At 36.4% G+C, this 19,720-nt stretch overlaps 1 protein-coding gene across 3 annotated transcripts in view; it reads right to left on the bottom strand.

Annotated features, from left to right (window-relative positions):
* LOC134527894 (inositol-tetrakisphosphate 1-kinase-like) overlaps positions 1-19,720 on the bottom strand; it is a 93,121-nt gene that overhangs the window by 52,637 nt on the left and 20,764 nt on the right. For all 3 annotated transcript variants that reach the window (XM_063360897.1, XM_063360896.1, XM_063360898.1), the window contains 2 exons: positions 17,197-17,408; positions 10,856-10,880 (listed from right to left, as the gene is read on the bottom strand). In XM_063360897.1, coding sequence (XP_063216967.1) covers positions 10,856-10,880; positions 17,197-17,300 — 129 coding nt within the window. In that variant the 5' untranslated portion in view covers positions 17,301-17,408. The remainder of the gene's footprint in view (positions 1-10,855; positions 10,881-17,196; positions 17,409-19,720) is intronic.

Below are 19,720 nucleotides of genomic sequence, written 5' to 3' on the forward strand. Positions count from 1 at the left end.
ACAAGAGCTGACGATTGAAACTCAAACGAATGTCGTAGCTTCTCCGAGTCGAAAGTTATATAAATTTAAATCTCGAAACGAGCAAAATGACCTCAAAATGGCGGCACTTCCCTCTCCACCGCGCGCGATGCGTCACAGTCCTTACTTAGCATAACGAATTCTTTGATCTGTTAGCTATCCAGTGGTGTAATTAAATTTTGGATGGAGATGATAGATATGTAGCTGCAACATCAAACTGTATCCCCCGATTTTGTTACCATTCATTTTTTGAATTGTCTCCCACTATGGAAGCAATTTTAAAGACGTATTCACGTCAAAAATATAGTGTGTATATCACACATCCTTTGTGTTGTATGATATACAAGCATAAATAGCATAAATATACCTTATATAGTCCTATATTTATTTTAGCTTTATGTCTGCATTCAATGTTGAAGTAAGTATATATACATCAACATCGCAGAATGAGTGCGAAAACAAATTTTTATACCTCTCAATGTTTTGACATAAGTTATTGCCTTTTATTAACCAAGACAAAACTTGTTGCAGTGCATATTTTTTAAAAGACTGGCGTATTTGTTCAAAGGGATTTGGTAGAATAAAAGGTTTCATTATATATGAATAAATAATTTCTTCAAAATTAAATCACTCAGATAAACAATGGACTATTTCTGCAACAAATTACTTTATTAACACTTTCTTGATTTTTCTCACCAGAAAATGAATTGCACCATATACATCACACACATCATGAAACCTTTAGCACAAAATAGTTATGAATCGATATAGCGTTTGTTGAACCATGTCCTCACATTCTAAAACCAAATAGAAGACGCAATCAAATTCCGGCAAGGAGGGCGAACCTGCGTTGGTTCGAGGCTCATCTCAGGCAAGACTGAAATTTATTAGAACTGAGTCCGTCAAGTAGAACGGAGTCCACTATCATTTTGGAAGTCCCATTTCATTCACCCTCGGTTAGCACTGCTGTGTGATGCTGATACTTAAATTTTTATGACTTATTTTTTATTTAATTATTAGTTGAGTTTACATTATGTGTTTTATGCAATAATGCATTTTAGAGGGTGGTTCACAATTTAACTGTAAAATTCATGAAACTGCCTGTTGTCTCAGATGGAATACACATTTTAAATGTAACAAAGTAATTGGAGATATTTATGTATCAGTAACTTGGTTACACAATAGCACGCGGAAATCTCTTCCCAGTAGTCCACGTTTCTGGACAAATACCACTTGGGATGTCTCGTTTTGAGACATGTAGTAAATGCTGCCGAGTCTGAGTGAGCCTTCTTTATGTGATTCCCCCTGATCCCACATTATTAGCATTTTGCCGCTCATCCAGTGACTTTTGCAAATATTATAGTTCTTTGAAGCTGTCATGACACTGATATAAAGTGTCACATGGAAAAATATTTGAATTGAAATAAATAGATTGCATTTTCAAACTAAACAAATGTTTATGAAATTGCTACTCTGCCCGAATAAAAGGGAGAACTATTATTTTTGATTAATTTCTTTATTATATTATATTCACCATTATATTCTGCCAGTGTAAATGCATTACGTATTTTTATTTGGTTAAGTGTAAGAAAAGACAAGTTGAGCCTTTACTTCGCCAAGTAAAAAGAGACGTAATAAATAATTGGATCAGACCAATCAATATTCCCCCTCAGTGTACGGTACGCAGCACACGGACAACCGGTGAACATACTAGGAAAATGAGGTACTGTGTTATTTCCTGTTTATTTTGGGAATAAATGGCAAAGTAGAGGTAGAAGATGAGAAATATTTTTTTCTTAAAATAGTATGATACAACTTATACAATTATACAATGAACAAAAATGATGCAACTATTTACAATATGTGAGACAAGGTACATGACTAAAAGTAAAACTTTATTTTGATTAGTCATTACATTTGTTCATATACATTTACATTTACACTGACACTAATGATGAAAGCCAAATTTATTATTCCATTTTTTGATCTTTATGTACTTATGTGAGATAATTTCAAATATGTCATTATGTAATTTTTTTTTTCAATAGGTAGTCTTTTTGCAAAACTTTTCCCTGATTACAGTGTATATTGTTCAATTGTACTCTACATCCAAAGTCCATATTCATATGTTCCTCACCAATAAAACGTCTTGACTAACAATGCCTGACGCCATTTCGTACTGTCCCAGTGCCCCAGAAGTAACAAGTTCTTGCACCAATAACAATGTCAGCTACGTATGTTTAAAAAATACTTCTTCATTATATTAGTTAATAAACTAATTAAAACAAATACTTGTGTTAATATACCCACAACAAATTATAATATATGGTTTATTCACACACCCGTCTCTCTTGCACAAAACTAAATTTGCAGAGGCTGCATTTTCTCATTCAAAGCTGCCTAACAACTTATTAAAATATCTGAAAAATATTCAACTTACCAGTTCACATACTAGGAATTTCACATTTCCTGAAGTCTTATAATATTTTACTATCCGTCAATTACATAGCAATCCTTGGCATGGTGGCGCTCCTCCAACTTGCTACATGCAGGAAAAACTTTGGATTTGCATGAGCTGTCTACAATCAGAGTGGAGATGTTAATAAGCCTAAAATTGTGTACTTTTATAAGCGTTTTGATGACTTCAATGGTTTCGCGTCAATGTCCATTCAACAAATTTAAAAACTTCCATTCATTTTGTGTTAATTGTACTGAAAATAATTAGCTAACATGTTTTAATACACCAGTGATATTGTTTCATTTGAAATATATAGTTTTACTGTTTATATTTCAAAGTGATATAATATAGGCCTTATATATGTATATATAATATGTTGCTTCTAGCACCTTACAGACAACAATGTGTTAAAGGAGGGTGAATTTACTACTGGTTCTGCAGCACCATCTGTGCATAGCAAGTGGCATTGCTCGAAAGACTGCAGATTCTGAACATTGTAAGTAGGGAAGGAACATTCCTTTTGTAATGTTCCCCTAACATGGAAGATCTGCTGTCTAATGAGGAAGGGACATAACTCAACTGAACCTCGTTAGAGTATTATTCAAGATTACAACAGTTTCCAGTAATCCTGGAATAGATGTTTCCATTGTACAGTCTTCCTATCTAGTTGGCTATAGGAGCTCGAAGAACAATCAGATGGGCCAAAAGTGTTTCCAACTTCTTGAATACAATGTTAAGACAAAAACAAAGATGATGATACAGAAACGTACTGCTGCAGCAAACAAGAACCTAAACTCACAATTCATCTAATTTCAAAAGCAAAATAATAACAACAACAACGGCTGTTTGCCAACTGGAGCGCCTTTTAATACACAAGTTTAGACTTAAGACTCAAGAGGAGAATTCACGGGAGTGTGGAGTAAAAAGAATTGTTCGTTGCGGAGTGAGTGGTGACTCGCTCAGCGAACAACAAATATTTAAACTCATGTGACGAGTTCCCAAGAGGGAAAGGCGTGCACCATGGCATTAGCGAGGCAAGTGCAGTAGCGAGATTGTTGGAGTACTTGCAGCATAATACCAATCTAAGACTTACATCACAGATATAGTGCCTAGCTGGTGGCGAGTAATGCTGATATACCATGACCGTGACTTCTGCAATGGTTTAACTTAACTACAAGATTTAAGTCAGAATTGTTTGATACCTTTGCCAGTATTATTACCAGCGTGTATATTTTATTTGTCTTTTATTTTTATTTATCTGTGAAAGCTCTCATGACAAATAATATTCTTAGTTCATGTGCCATTAACATAAGCTTTAATAATGTTGTTTGTTATATTAGTAATAGAGCTCTTTTTACGTGTTTCTTGCTTGGGCTAAAAATTTAGTAAGATTTATTGTCTTTAAGAATGAGTGATGAGCTGTAATTTGAAATTGAGTGATAGTATTAATAATAATATTAACAAGGAAGGCTCAGTAATTGTTTACAAGTGCAAAGGCTTTTTTGATTCTTATAGCCTAGAATGAGTTGTAAACATTATGAAAGTGTGAATTAACTTACATGATTATTAATGCCAGTTACTTTGTGTGTTCACAGCTCACATCTCTGAAACTATGTCTGAAAACCCGTTTGAGTCTATTATTATTGTGAAGTGTATAATATTTTCATTTTGTGATTTTTGGAAAATAAATGCTGGTATCTAATGACTGCTTGTGAATTTTATAGCCCTAACAACTATTACAAACTGTTGTAATGATTATCATCTGATTCTTGTGGCACTTTGTGCAAAAAAATTTAATTATTTCTCTTCAGTGTAAATTTTTACTGTAATTATCTTTAAAGGTCATTTACAGTATTTTCCTTTTGTGATTAACTTGTTTGCATTAGCCTAATTGCTGTTGTTTAGCTTTTGTTTTGACCTACAGTGGCATATTGTTTTTATATTCAAAATTTTAATACTTAACTTATGTTCATAAGTATATCTTTTATTTTAAGAAGGTCAGTTACTTTTATATTTGCTAAAACATTTGGGAACGAGCTCCATGGGGTTTTTGCATGTGGACTGTTGGTGCGCATGGTTACTGTTGCTGGAGGTGGTCGCAAGACAGCGGTGTGGAACGAAAAGGGAGACGTTAAATTGTTCGGTGATGAGAGGTTGACGACTTGGCTATCCCGCAGATGAGGTGGACATTGTGGGAGATGGCTCGGCTCAGACATCGGCAAACTGAACATTGAGGCCTGAACCATCCAGCCTGAGAAAACCCGTCTGCTGCGCATCAACCTGTAAGTTACAAGCCCCGCCCGAATTGGATGTGATAGCTAGGATAATTTTGATAAGAACTGATTTTGCCCTCTGTAGAGATTATTTTCGAAATCCCCTGAAAATGTGTTTAAGAAAAGGTTTTGGTATGGATGTTTTAATTTACCTGCATCTACAATACCCGGGCGTGCATGAGGCCTGTTTGTACAGACCTGGCAGTGAGCTTTGCGGGAGGCACAAAGGGTAAGTTACATCTGCCACCAAACAACTGTTTAGTTTTCAGCTTGGACTTATTTAAAGTAATATTCTGCAATTTACAAAGCCTCATGGTCTGGGTAGTGATTGCCCCGCAGATAGGCAAGGATTGTAGCCCAGTCAAATTAGACTAAAAATGTTGGTTTTGCTGCATTAAATCATGTAGTTCCAAAAGTTTCAGCAATTTGTAGAGGGAGGTCACGTGATCAACACCTAATAAAGTCACACCGATTTCCGGTGCTGCCAGGGGGGAGGGGGGGTTAAATGTTTTTTTCTTCAGTTTTTTGCGGATATCTCGAAAACGGTGAATCACACAGAAAATATTATAGCTATCCAACTTAAAGCTTATTAAAATACCTACAAATTGGTACATCATGTTTATCTCTATGTGTTACAGTCTCGGAGCATGAGCAGGCCAAATGAAAAAATTAAAAAATTCTCAAAATTTTGTAGCGCCTCACGGTTTTCATCAAAGTTTCCCATACAGTTATTTTCCATTCAATGTTACACGAAATTTGTCTGAAAATAAGTTGTAGAACATTAAATTCCCTTCAATAGTATGTAGCATTTACTAAATTATCTACAAGCAGTGAAAAGTTAGAGCGTTTTTAATTTTAGGGGTAGATTTTGAGATTCCGCTACTTAATTGTTAATTTTTTAATTTCCGTTTTCAAGGGCTCTAACTCTCTGGAGCACATTATTTATTGTTCATGTGAACAAAAATTGTCTTTTATTCCCAAAACAAGTAAAATATATATATGAAAATAGAAATATATGCGAATGTATGTTTATATAATATGTTGAAGTGTGAACTTTTGCGTTTTTACGTATGTTATTGTTTCCTTAAAAGTAAATGATATTACATTATAAAAATATGAAATGTGTACATAGTTCATTTAGTGCTAACCGCTTATTTGTGACGCTGAATTAGAAATGTTTTCTGCTCTGGAGATGGCCGGTTGTGCAGGAAGGCAGGTAGTCAGGTAGTTAGGTAGTTAGGTCGTCAGAGGGGGGATGAACCCCCTCCTCGCAAGTAGTAGTTTCCTGTCATAAACACTCAGTCCATTCCGGCAGTGTGTAGAGTCATGATCGCACTGTGCAAACATTGTCTGCAGCTCATTCAAAATGAGTGAAAAGTGTTTATGTAATGAATCAGCTGAATGTGGTGCAAATCGTGTGAGCGCAAAAGGGTTGAAAACATTGTTAAGTGCAAACCTTGGATAAAATAACTTCAGAAAAAATCAAAACAACAGAAATTGAGCAATGAGATGTTACATTTGAAAGGTGCTGGGCCAACATCAGCTTTATGGGTGCAGTACTTTGAAATGGTGGTGGTGTTGAAAAAGTTCATTGCAGCACAGCGGACTGGTAATTGGGAAGGCCACTTGACATGTGCCCAACAGATGATTCCATTCATCCTTGCCAGTGGGCATTTTCATTATGCGAAATGTACACATCTCTATGTTCAGGACATGATTGGACTAACAACTCGCTACCCTGAAGTTAAAGAGGATTTCATAGATTGTGGATATTTCACTGTAAACAGAACTGGTACACCAATGGCTGGAGTGTGTCTGATATGGCAATTGAAGTGACACTGATGCGTGACATGGGGGACTAACACGAGGGAGAGGCATTAGTGATTCTGTGTTGGCGAAATGGGTTGGAGGAGCATGCACAGCTACAGCCATATGTTCTTCACTAGAGCAGTTTGCCGGCATCCATTCTATGAATGGAGAACAGCATGTTGACTTTCGAGCATCAAGCAGAGATGACCAAGACAGAAGGAAGCTTGCACAGTGGTTGGCTGATCACCTTCCTTTTGCTGAACGTGATTATTTGATGTCCCTTTCAACTGGAGTAATAGTAACCATCAACATCAACTGTTACCAAGCATTGGAAATCGGAACCCGTACAATGAAAACTTTTTTTGGAATGAACTTTGCAGAAATTAAGCAATGTAAGAAGAATGTAGTAGTCCCTTTGGCTGCTATGAGCAACACTGTCAAACTGGACAACGAAGTAGTGGTGGTCGAGCCTTTAATGATTTTCCAAAGAACCATAGTTTCAAAGAAAACTGAAGGGGATGTAGAAGAGCTGTTGAAATGTGAGTTAGCCCCATACCCCATGACTCTTTTTGATGAAGGGATCATGAGAAAAACGAAAAAGTCAGCTCTCTACGATACTATTCCTTCATGCAATCAAAGATTAAACCTGAAAAACACTTTCACAGTAGTCGATGGTGGCGAGTAAAGTGAAACAACAACACCAAGTTCGCTTCCATCTGTGATCAATATGTGTCTTATATCATCAATCATTACGGCTACAACTCTGCTGTGGTTTTCAATGGTTACAAAGACACTAATTCCACGAAAAGAGCTGAACAGTATAGGAGAGCATCAGGTAAAACATCAGTGGACATAGACTTTGATGAGAGCATGGTGGCTACTGTTCAGCAGGAAAACTTTCTTTCCAACAAAAGGAATAAAACAAAGTTGATTAGTATGTTAGCACAGGCTTTGGGTGCAAAAGGCATACAGTTCACCATAGTCAAAGGAGATGCTGACTGCAGCATTGTCAGGTGTGGATTATAAAATAACTCTCATTCAACTGTGGTAGTAGTTGGCGAGGACGTAGACCTGCTCGTCTTACTCGTGGCACTCATACCACGAGACATGAATGTGTTTTTCATGAAGCCTGGACGAGGTAACACAGAAGACAGGCTGTACTCCTCCCAACTTCAGGCCTTGCCATTCAGCCACTACATTCTCTTTATCCATGGCTTCACTGGATGTGATACCACTTCTGCAATTTATGGGAAAAATAAAGCAGCCATAATCAAATGCTTTCAGCGGTATCCCAACGAAACAAAAAACATCGATGATGTGTTTTACTACTCCACATCCAATCCAGGAGACATTGCTGAAGCTGGGGAACAAATGTTCCTACTGTTGTATCAGGCCCCATCCCATGAGCATGACCTCAATCATCATAGGTACATTTCATTTTTGTGTTGCATATAATAACTTAGTTGAAGCATGCTGTTTGATGAATAAATGTTGTCATATTTTGTTATATTCACAGGTACATGTGCTTCGTCAAATCATCAGCCAAGATGAAAGCAAACTTGTCTTCATTGCCGCCTTCAAAAGATGCTGCTCTACATTACTCGTGCAGAGTGTTCCTACAGGTCCAACAGTGGTTTGGAAATGAATCCCTCGACCCTGAATGTTTGGGTTGGACAAGAGAAGATAGGGGATATCTTACTCCTATTAAGACCAGGGCCCCTATTGCACCTGACAGCGTGCTCAACTCTATATTTTGTCGTGTCACAGGTTGCGGTATGATATGTGGGTGTCGGAAAGCCGGTATACACTGCTCATCTGTAAGTGGTAATTGCCACGGTGCTTGCACTAACTGTCCTCCAATTCAAGAGGAGTCAAAAGAGTTGGACGATGAGGAGTATCAACAGCTGGAAATGTTTGATAGGATGGAAGGGTGACCGGGAATTAGGTAGTGTAAACCTATATTTTTACTATTGCATGTTTAACTACTTAAAGTATTTAGGGTATTAATTAATAAAGATTGCAGACTTTTGCGGCTGTTATCTGCATATGCTTGGCTTCTGGGTGTAGGCCATGTCAGGAGATTGTCTTGCGACATTTCGGCAGTCATTGCAGCTGCCATCATAAGGTAGACAGTCCAGTCAGACTTAGTCTACCTGATGATGGCAGCTGCAAAGACTGCCGAACCATCGCAAGACAATCTCCTGACACGGCCTACACTAAGAGCCACGAAAATACAGGTTATTACATATTTTTATCTTCACCAGTGGTTACTTTTTTATACTAAAATTATGGTGCCTTGGTATATAGGTTACGACATGCTTTTACAGTGTATAGCGATAATTAGGGACACTTGAGTTGGAAGCCATGATAAATGTGTGCAATATGTACATACAAATATGGACAAAATGTGCTATGTATAGTGTTTGATGGTTAACTTATTACCATTTTGCAAATATGGTGGGAAAAATTACATTTTATATAAATAAAATATGTTACATTCATACATGAATATATCATAAAAATATGTAATACTATATCATATATTCATATTATATAATTTATACATTCATTCATATATATTTTTACTTGTTTTGGAAATAAAAAAACAATTTTTGTTCACATGAACAATAAATAACGTGCTCCAGAGAGTTAAAGCCCTTGAAAACGTAAATTAAAAAATGAACAGTTAAGTAGCGGAATCTCGAAATCTACCCTCAAACTTAAAAACGCTCAAACTTTTCACTGCTTGTAGATAATTTAGTAAATTCCACATATCATTGAAGGGAATTTAATGTTCTACAACTTATTTTTAGATGAATATCCTGTAACATTGAATGGAAAATAACTGTGTGGGAAACTTTGACGAAAAACGTGAGGCGTTATAAAATTTTCAGAATTTTTTCATTTGGCCTGCTCATGCTCCAAGATGGTAATACATAGAGATAAACATGATATACCAATTTGTAGGTAATTTAATAATCTTTAAGTTGGATAACTATAATATTTTCTGTGTGACTCACTGTTTTTCGAGAGATTCGCAAAAAACTGAAAAAAAGGATCTTTAACCCTCCTCCCCTGGTGGCACCGGAAATCGGTGTGACTTTATTAGGTGTTGTTCACGTGACCTCCCTCTAACATTGCTGAAACTTTTGGAACTACATGATTTAATGCAGGAAAAAATAACTAATTTGACTGGGCTATTGGCAGTATTAATACGGCACTGTAGGACTGGTTATAGTTTTTTGTCTGAGAAAGCCTGTCCTCTAGCACTGCTGTATGCAGAAAATTAGTAGCGGCGAACAAACTTTGTGACTCTACAAAATGTTTGAGGGACTGTTTAAGAATAGAAAAATTATGCTGGGCCAATTGACTTTAAATTCAGACATTTTCTAGATACATTTCTGCTACGGAAATTTTTGTTTTCAGAAAATCAAGTAACTTTTGACTGCAAAATATAACTTTTTTTTTTTTGGAACTTTTTGGGCACAAATGAAAGCATGCTTGGACACAATTAGAGAACTGGTTAAGTGCTAAAAGGTTTATCTTATATATATGTATTTTTTTTAGAGCACTGAAGATACAGAAATATATATTTACTAATATTTCTTATTGTATTATAATGTTCATATTTATGTAATTTAAATTTCCTAAAGATCCTAAAAGTATTATTTCGAATATCCATTATTATGTGGCTGTGGGTTTTTAGAGTTTCCATGTATTTCAAAGGTTGAATTTATCATATTTTTTTTGGAATTTATTTACTATTTTCCTTTATGACTCAACTACTTTTCAGTTTAATTTCTGACTCAGAATTTTTTTCATATTGCTAGGATGGCCATATGGACTAAGTTGGCTAAGATTAAAGTATTGCCTTTTTCATTTTATAATGTTTTTGATTTTGTCTTAGACCCTTGCCGGTGGCAATGTTTTTTTGAATATGTGGTGCATGGTTGAAAGTATGCATCCTCGCATCCTCTTTCTCCACCAACCATAAATTCTGTGATGTCACAACACCTTTATCATTCCAGTGCTTGTAAACACTGCTGATCGCGGCAAGAAGATGGAGCAAAACACCTCGGCAGTCACTGCCAACCATCGCTGTCTGCATTTCTGGTAATGAAACTTTTATATATCAGGGTTTTATCTTAAGATATGACATTTTCATTACTAAGCATACTCTGTAAAATGATTCAATCAAATTTTTAACTTCAAAAAGCATATAAGTATGTGGCACTTTTAACACATATGTCAGTGATTTTTGGCTATATCAAAATACTGCAAAACAAAACAACCTTACCTTCACCAAATCGAATCCCTGTTTCCTGAAACCAAACAAGAATATCTGTTAATCACTTCAAATACTAGGAAAATGAGATATATCTAAATCTATTTTATGTAAATAAAAATAATATGAAAACATTTAATTTATTCTTACAAAAAAATAAAGTTGTTAGGTGGCAATTTTGTATGAATTTTTCTGAAATTTTTATAGCATAGTTAGCAGGTAGTTTTTAAAGTTCAAAAATTTCAAAGAAACGTACATTTTGGACAAAACTTTAATATTTTATTTAAATATTACCTAATGACTTGATCTAAACTAAGCTCTTAAGTTCAACTAATATTTTAATTATAAATCTCAAAATGTATTGCAACATGCAAGTAACTGTATAAGTATTTACCATAAGTTATTTGAAAGAGAAAAGTTAGTTTGATAATCATGAGCCAGTGGCGGGACATTCGGACCTCAAGATTTTAATTGCACACTTTGCTTAGCAAGCTTCGAGTTACAGAGACACTTTCCCACCTAATCCCTTCCCTTTAATTTGGCAACATAACAATTTCCCCTCCACACCTGTACTCTAAGGTTAATTATAAGGCGATGTTACAAGTTTTATGTGATGAGCTAGTTCTTCTTCGAGTAGACCTTGACCTGGCAGCATGCAACTTTGTACTTGTTATACTGTCATAGCATGAAGGCGGCATGTGGCCCCGCTCTAATGGAAATTTCCGTTTTGGTTTTGCTGCTCGTTTAACTATGTTGTACTTCATTAACTTTTCTGTTTTACTTGCTTTAGGGCACGAGACTGATTACCTCCGTAGATGAATTCAGTAATTTGACTCACAGTCATATTAACTTTACTTGCACTATTTTGTTCAGAGCTAAGCCTCCCAAGCATAACATAATATGAATATGGTAGGCTTCCTGGGTGGCTGTGTTAAACTATTAGGTATTTAGGCCCATGTTGACTAATTTTGTTTAGCCTAATTACTGCTGCTTTCTTGTTTCTCAGAATCACATGTAGGTTTACATTACCCTTTAAGTATATGTGGGACTAATAATTTTGCATGAACTGTTGTCTCTTTGAGGATGTCTAGTCATTACCTAGGTCTTGGAATCCAGGTTTGCAGAGAGTCCATCGAGGCATGGTCAAAATAACAATGGAGATGTTTTGTTTGATTACGTGTTTTGTTTGCATACTACACTTGCATGAAGAATAAGGCTGAGGCCGCTGTATTTACATAATTAGCATTGTAATCTCTCTTCTCTAGTCATGTCATAGGTATTACTTTAGTTTTTTATAAAGTTGTAGCTTATATTCTTGTGAATGAACATATGTTGATGCCAACTCCAGAACTTACCTGTAACTATTAGAAATCCAGTTTACTTATGTTAAGTTTATGTTTGAATGGTGACTTTCATGTTTGAAATAAAGGTACATAATTTGTCAGACACATGCTTAACGTTCAGGTAATGTTATGTATTCTGTACAGACAGATATTTAAGTCATGGCAATATATTTCTGTTAGCTGCATTTACTGTATTGTGCATGCTTCATTGTGAGACATACTATAAAGTGTAATTATATCTTTTCTTGTTTGTCTGGATTAAGTAATGATTTGTGGCTGGTTCAGCAATCATCTTATACTTTGAAAAATTTGTTAATGCTTACACTGTATTCTGTTCACTTTCGTAGTGCCTATGCTTTTGTTTATATTTTGCTTGAATTAAAAAGCATGTATATAAATGTTATTTTTGGCTAGTTAGTGTTACCTACTTCACATACGTAAGCGAAACACAATTTGGAGTCATCTGACTGGCTCTCACTTTCTTATCATTTTGAAACATGAGTGGAGGATGCTAAAACTTAGTGGTTCGAACCTGTAAATTGTAGTGCCTCCTTTGCACTGGTTTCATTTGTGCCACTCTGATGGCCTGTGTTATACCAGTCTGTATTTTTTGTTATATATTTGTTAAATATTTGCTCTGCAAACGAAGCTACTTCATTTCCTGGAGGGAAATGGGCCTCCCTAATGAGGGGCGAGAAATAATGCAGAAGCTTAGATGTAGAGCCGGCAGTTCTTCTGTTTTGAGGTCTTTGCTGCGCCTGCTCCGGAGGTCTTATCATCATGGGCAGAAGTGAGTCCTATCCACACAAGATCACAAGCTACTTCTGAAGTCACTGCATTCCTAGCTATGCTGTCAGCACTCAAACCGTAAGCAGTGTTTAGTTTCTTCATGGAGGTGGGGAAACTAACGGAGATTAAGCTGGTGAATTAGGATTTTATTTACTCATTGCTCACGAAATGCAAAGATCTATTTTGCAAATATTATGTGATGTTCTTAAGACTAACTGCTCCTTTAAAGACTTCTCTAAGGCTGTCGTTGAGAACGCTTGCCCTCCTTGAGTATATAAGTGCAAGGCTGACTTGGTCCACCGATTTCAAGCCCCTCATAAACCTATGATGTTTAACTTCGTTAATTTTATTGTCGATAATGCAAAAGTCTTACAGGTTGGGTTGTCTGAAAATAATCTCGTTGAGATCATCCTCTGTAATCTGTCCCTGGTAACACGTCAGCACTGTGTGTTTGCGTCCGCCCCGCAGACTTTGTTAGAGCTTCGAACCCTTGCTAGCAATTTGGAAAATAGGTTACTACCTGAGAATATGCTATACAATTATTCCACTTCGTATTCAATTATGTCAACATTAAATTGTTTACAGCAATACATGGAAAGAACACTTGAACCATCTTAGGCAAGTTTTTGGGGGGCAAGAGCCGCAGGCATAATGGTGAATCCTAGTAAGGTTATCATGGAAAAGTACATGTTAAGTTCTTAGGATACATGATCTCCAGAGGAGAGTTACTAATAGACTCGGAGCAAATTGCCCGGGTAGTGAAATTCCTGAGACCAAAAAATGTCAAAGGTGTTCAAAAATTTTTAGGCTTGTACGGGTACTAACCCTGATTTACAGAGAATTTTTCTGGTTTAACTGTGCTGCTGATCAAGCTGAAACGGAAGGGTCAGGCCTTTCAGTGGGGCAAGAAGCAGCCTTTCAAGATTTGGAAAGAAAGTTTGTGTTTCCTCCAGTACTCAATCTCCCAGATTTTGACCGATGTTTCGCACTGTAGGTAGATGCGTCGCCTATTATCCTAGGCGTAATGCCCATTTGGAGCAAGGCAAACTAAAGCCAGTGACATACACGAGTTGTGTGCTGATGGAGTCGGAATATGTGTTCGGTGCTTATGAGAAAGAAGCCCTTGCATGCATTTACGGCATGGAAAAATTTCAGACCAATTAAGATTGTTCCGAGTTTGATTTATATTCGGATAACCAATGTCTGACCTGGATTCTGAATCACCCTCATCAGGTAGGCACGCTAGGTTGGTGGGTGTTGTGCTTGCCTCGCTTCCTGTATAAAATTCATCAAATACAGGTTTCTGAGAATGTTGTTGCTGACATGCTTTCACCTATGTTTGTCCCTGATGAGTTTGGTACCAAGTCCCCTCCTGAAGTCCCAGAAATTGAACTTTCAGCATTGAGAGTGATCCTGGAATCGTTCGTGAATGTAAAGGAAACTCAAGCTGTAGATCAATAGAACAGGGGGAAGATGTTTCATAAAGCGTGCACAAAGATATGATCTATTACACTGGAGAAAACGATAAAGCTAGAAAAGTTCTCGTGCCCTCTTCTCTACATCCCATAATAGTGAAGTATTTTCATTCTTCTGTGTATGGATGTTACTAAAGGGTAGCCAAGACCCTTGAAAAGATTGTGCTGTTTGCCTGGCCCACCCTTGTGACTGATGTTCAAAACCTTTTCAGCTTTGCGTGGAGTCTAAGCTGTGTAAACCCCCACACCCAGAAAATTTAGGTCTGTACTCAGCAGACCTAAACGAGGCTCTGTGGCATACAGTGCACCTGGATATTTTTTGGCCTTTGGTGAGGTCACGGAGGGCAATGTATGTCTGTTGGATAGCTTCTCGGAGTTGGTATTGTTGCTGCCTTTGAGGAACATGAAAGGCCTCACTATCGTTAAGTCTCTGGTGAACTGAACTCCGTGTGAAACTTTCTTGGGGCTCTGCATTTTTTGTGTTTGTCAATGTGAAATACTTTCAATCCACCGCCTATCAAAATATGTGTTTTGAGTGGTCTCTCCATTCCAACTTCAGCACTCCTTACTTTCCAAAGGGGAACATGGTTGAGAATCTGAAGGTGTGACTCACCATATGTTACCACAGAGACCACACAAGGTGGTACATGCAATTGGATCTCATTAACATTGCTTTTAATGCCACTGAGCATTGTTGCGGTGTAACTAGACGAAGTCAGCCAGCAGACATATGTACCGGGTCTCACACCAGTCTGCAGCCATCATCCCTAAAGGTAGAATGCTATCTTCACCCCGAGGACTTCATCGTTATGCATTGCTTATGAAGTCATTCTGTAGGTCTTCTAAATTTCTTAAACATTTTCTTAAATACATTCGGGCCTACCTCAAAAGTGAAAATACTTAAATAATTCATTTGTAATCCTACCTAGCACTAAGAAACTATGAGATCATTATGTCTAATTACATGGCTGAACTGGATCTCGCATAAACTGATTCGTACCACAGAACGTTTTTACCATTAACTTATTATTTCTTGTATTGACATGTGTAATAAAGAGGTTCTACAAAGACAAAGTTTTTCTGGTTGACTACGAGGGAGTACCGTACGTCAAAAGTCATGTGGTACGTCATAACAGCTCACATTCTCGTTAACTACCAAGAGTGTCTCACACATCAGAATAGACCAGGTCTTTGAAAAAGATGCAGCATGGCGAGCTCCCGTATTGTCCCCACGTGTGTGTCGTCACATCCTGAGATAAGAGTTTTGCTGGGCCCACGTGCTCTTTCATACAGTGGCGCCCATCTACCAATACCCTAGACGTACATACTCCTAATTATGAGTGTCAATACCCATCCTAACAACAAACTAAACAATTTCATTCCTACCGCTGATCGCAACACTATGTTTGACTATTTTCGAGTTTGGGTGCTAGTTTGGTTTTATAAAATATAAATCTATATAAGAAACCAACTATGGAGATAATAAATTAGGCATTAAAGTTTATTCAAATAATTTAAACTGTATTATTAAGTTTAAAATTTTAACCCTGAGGGGATAATAATGTGATAATTTTGGTCTTGATAGAACGGATATCAATAAATCAACTGAAGCAGTAGGTGTGAATTTTAACATACTTATTTTGCATTGAAAATAAACGTGAACATGTTTTTTTTAATTCCACCCCAGGAAGTTTGGTCCGTTAAGCATTAACATATCTATGAATACACTGATACAAAACAAGAAATTTTTGATTAATGTAATAGTACTCTACATTGAAAATAAAGATATAAGTTTTTCACAACATCTTCAAAATCTATTCATTAGCATTGTCGCCATCATTGATGGGGGCTGGACATTCTTAGTAACACTAAATAACAAAAAAACTTAAATGTTTTGTTCACAAGAATTAATTAAAAGGGCATTCTCTCAAAAACCATAATTAAAAAAACCTAAAAATACTAAGAAAAATAAGTTTGAAGAAAAAAATTTTAAATAATGCAAGTGATCTCAGAATTTTATTTAACCACCAGTTTGGCTGTAATAATACTAAATATTGCCAAGCAACATAATCCAGCAGATGTTGTAAGCCATAAAATGGCCACTATCTTAAGATGATATGAAAATTATATTCATGCAATAATTTCAGCTATATCAGATCAACAGTTTTTGCATGGAAACATACATAAAAAAAATGTGTGTGTGAGGTAAAAAAGGGAAAGGGTTGGTTTGATGCAGTTTACCCATAAATCCAAATCCAATAAATTTGACATTTGTGACATAAATAACCAATAAGCAAATGAATCATTTTTTTAATTAATTAATTTTTCCATATGTAATGAAAGAATGTGTGCTTTTATTAAAGTAAAAACAGCAGATTAGAAAGTGGTACAGTAATCTCAAATAAAATAGAAAAATCTTATATAAAACACTTTCTAAATCCAACCATCCAATAATTTTGTTATAAAATGTAAACTTATTAAGACCAAACACTGTCCTTAAAGAATTTGGAATCTTTTCAAATACTTTTCTTAAATCTTAAAATATTATCTCTATCTGGAAATTTTGGTGAGCAAAGCTGTTTAATATTAGTTAAGAGTGTAAGAAAACTTACTAAACTTCTACTACAAATTATTTTGGCAAAACATTATGAGGAAACACCAAGTCAATATTGTTGATAACAGTTTGGTCAGTAAATAAAAGTAACAGCAGCAATGGCAGGTAACAAGCATGAATGTGCACACTTGCCTGCAGACAGCTGCAAATTCTTTCCAGTTCAACTTCTGCCGCTTCTTCTCCGACATCCAGTAGCCAATCATACGAGCAGGCTGTTTCCCTTTCTCCTGCTCCATAACTGTGAGAGGATCTCACAAATAGCAGCTCCAACCTCCCAGTTCACAAGTCTTACAGAACGACCCCTCTCAATGTTCCACACAAGTCGTCGCCGGCCAACCATTCACCTATCACACAGAATAGCCCCAAGCACATCAACATGGCACAGCAATCACACAAAACATACTTAAAAAATGAATAATCAAAGAACTACAGCAGTCAGACACTAAACAGAGAACTGAACTGGACAATGCACAAAATCCACATAAACATAAAGGCAAATGCACTAAAATGGCCAGACCCTCAAATAAAAAATTCAGCTTCAAGGAACCACACTGTAAACACGAAGGATGAAGTGTGCTGAAGCAGCCAGACCCTCAACCATGAACCAATCTTCATGAGTTCAAGTAAACAAAGATAGTGAAGCGATCATCAACAACCTACCTTCAATGGGGAACACATTTACATGAGGCTACAATAGATACTTGAATATCATGAATTACGAGGAGCACACAGGTACATGTTGTAAAGGTTCAGACCTTTGGTAAGCTTAATGGTCTGACTATTACATACATGTACACTGCAGATGGTAAAGCATAAGTTTTGACTGATGCTAAATATTATATTAGTAGACTTGTAAATGCCTTTCAATTGAAATATTAGTTCTGAAAATGATTTTTTTTGTTTTGTTCTTGATTTTATCAAACACTCAAAATGGCCGCCATTTCATGACAAATAAACATTACATAACGAAAACAAAATTCGTAGGACAAAGAATTTCACTTGGTCAGATAACTAGTTCATAACTCTTAAGCCTCAGTCAGTACATTAGGCTGGTAAGGGGTTCATGCTACAGTCAGCAGCAATAGCTGGTAACAACACAGTAGTGCCAAGCGTAGTGTGGAAAATTTTTTCTTTAGGACTATGATAAGAGGTTCATATGTTTTTCTGATGCTTATTTTTTTTTAAAGTTCCAGAGAAACATATAATACCACAGAATTAAATTTTTTCAAGGTCTTAATGAAAGCTGAGTCCTTATCGTACCTTGTAATGTATTCACTAGACAAAAAGTCCCATGATCACTCACACTTCGTACATAAATTTAAAAAAAACTATAACTGGACCCCTTTATCACCCTCATTGCATAATTAGAGAATGTACCTTTTGGGTACGCACAACTAAACCAAAGAATACATTGCCAGCAACTTGTGCGCTGCTGAGGGTTCAGACTGGCTGGTGGGGCGCTCACAGCAGCTATCTGCCGGTCACGTGACCATCTCGTGTTCGCTAGTGGCTGCTACTTAAAACAGCGCTGGCCAATCACTCGCGGTTACTGATGAGTGTTCACATTATGCTGTAAAGTGGCTGGTGCTAGCCTGTAGCAAGAAGCTACTGATCAACCAACCTAATTCGCGAGGCTTTACTACCGGTGACAATATAACAATCTCACGGCAGCTTGCAACCTCACAGTACAAATGGCTAAGAGACAATTGTCCTGTGACAAGGCCACCAATTTAAAAAAAACTCCACCTCTGCCCCCTCTGCCGCTTATAGTTAAAATCTTTTAATTCAAAATAATGCCCAAAAAATATCCAAACAGCACGAAACAGACCACCGGCATGAAATTTCGCAACTTGCACTAAAAACCACGACTGTCTCTGTCAACTTCCAAGCAATGACTTAAAATGGCCAACTCATTCTCCACCAAAAAGGACAAGCCCATGTGAATTACTCAACAACCAATCACAAATGATGTTTTAAAATTCTTAAAAAAAATCAGTCAAGGAGACCACAGGCGACAAATACAGAGATACAACATTTTTTTACCGTCTCTTTCCCACACATTGAAACTCCCATGGAAATGTCTGTAATTCAAAGTTCTCAAAATATTTGTTAATACCATTCAAATGTTCTAATAAATTCTACAACATACCAGAAGCATCTTGGCATTAGTAAACATTGGAAATATAGGAAATAAAATATAATAATTACTTGAATACACATGAAAACTTAACCAACCAGGTGGAATTAATTTAAAAAATTATTTTACTGCTCTTACAAATAGATAAATAAATCATTAGTAACACTTTACACCATTACCTAAGGCAATTTTTATTACTAACACTAGATAATGCCCGGCATGCGTTGCAATGCCTCAATCAATTTTTTTTTGTAATTTTTTAAACGTATACTAAGCATCTCTCTTTATCTCTCTAATTCTCTATCTCTCTATGTATATCTCTATAACTCTCTCTATCTTTCTATTTATATCTCTATCTCTCTATATATCTTTCTAGCGGACCCGACAGACATTGTCCTGCCCAAATGTACTTTTTGTGAGATATGGATATGGCGGTAAGTATTTCTACGCTGGACATTTTGTATCTTCTCATTATACATACCCCTCCTCTTGGGCACGCCACTGCCGTTACCAAAAACC

Source organism: Bacillus rossius, chromosome 1, assembly GCF_032445375.1.
Source record: "Bacillus rossius redtenbacheri isolate Brsri chromosome 1, Brsri_v3, whole genome shotgun sequence".
Classification (NCBI taxonomy): Eukaryota; Metazoa; Arthropoda; class Insecta; order Phasmatodea; family Bacillidae; genus Bacillus; species Bacillus rossius.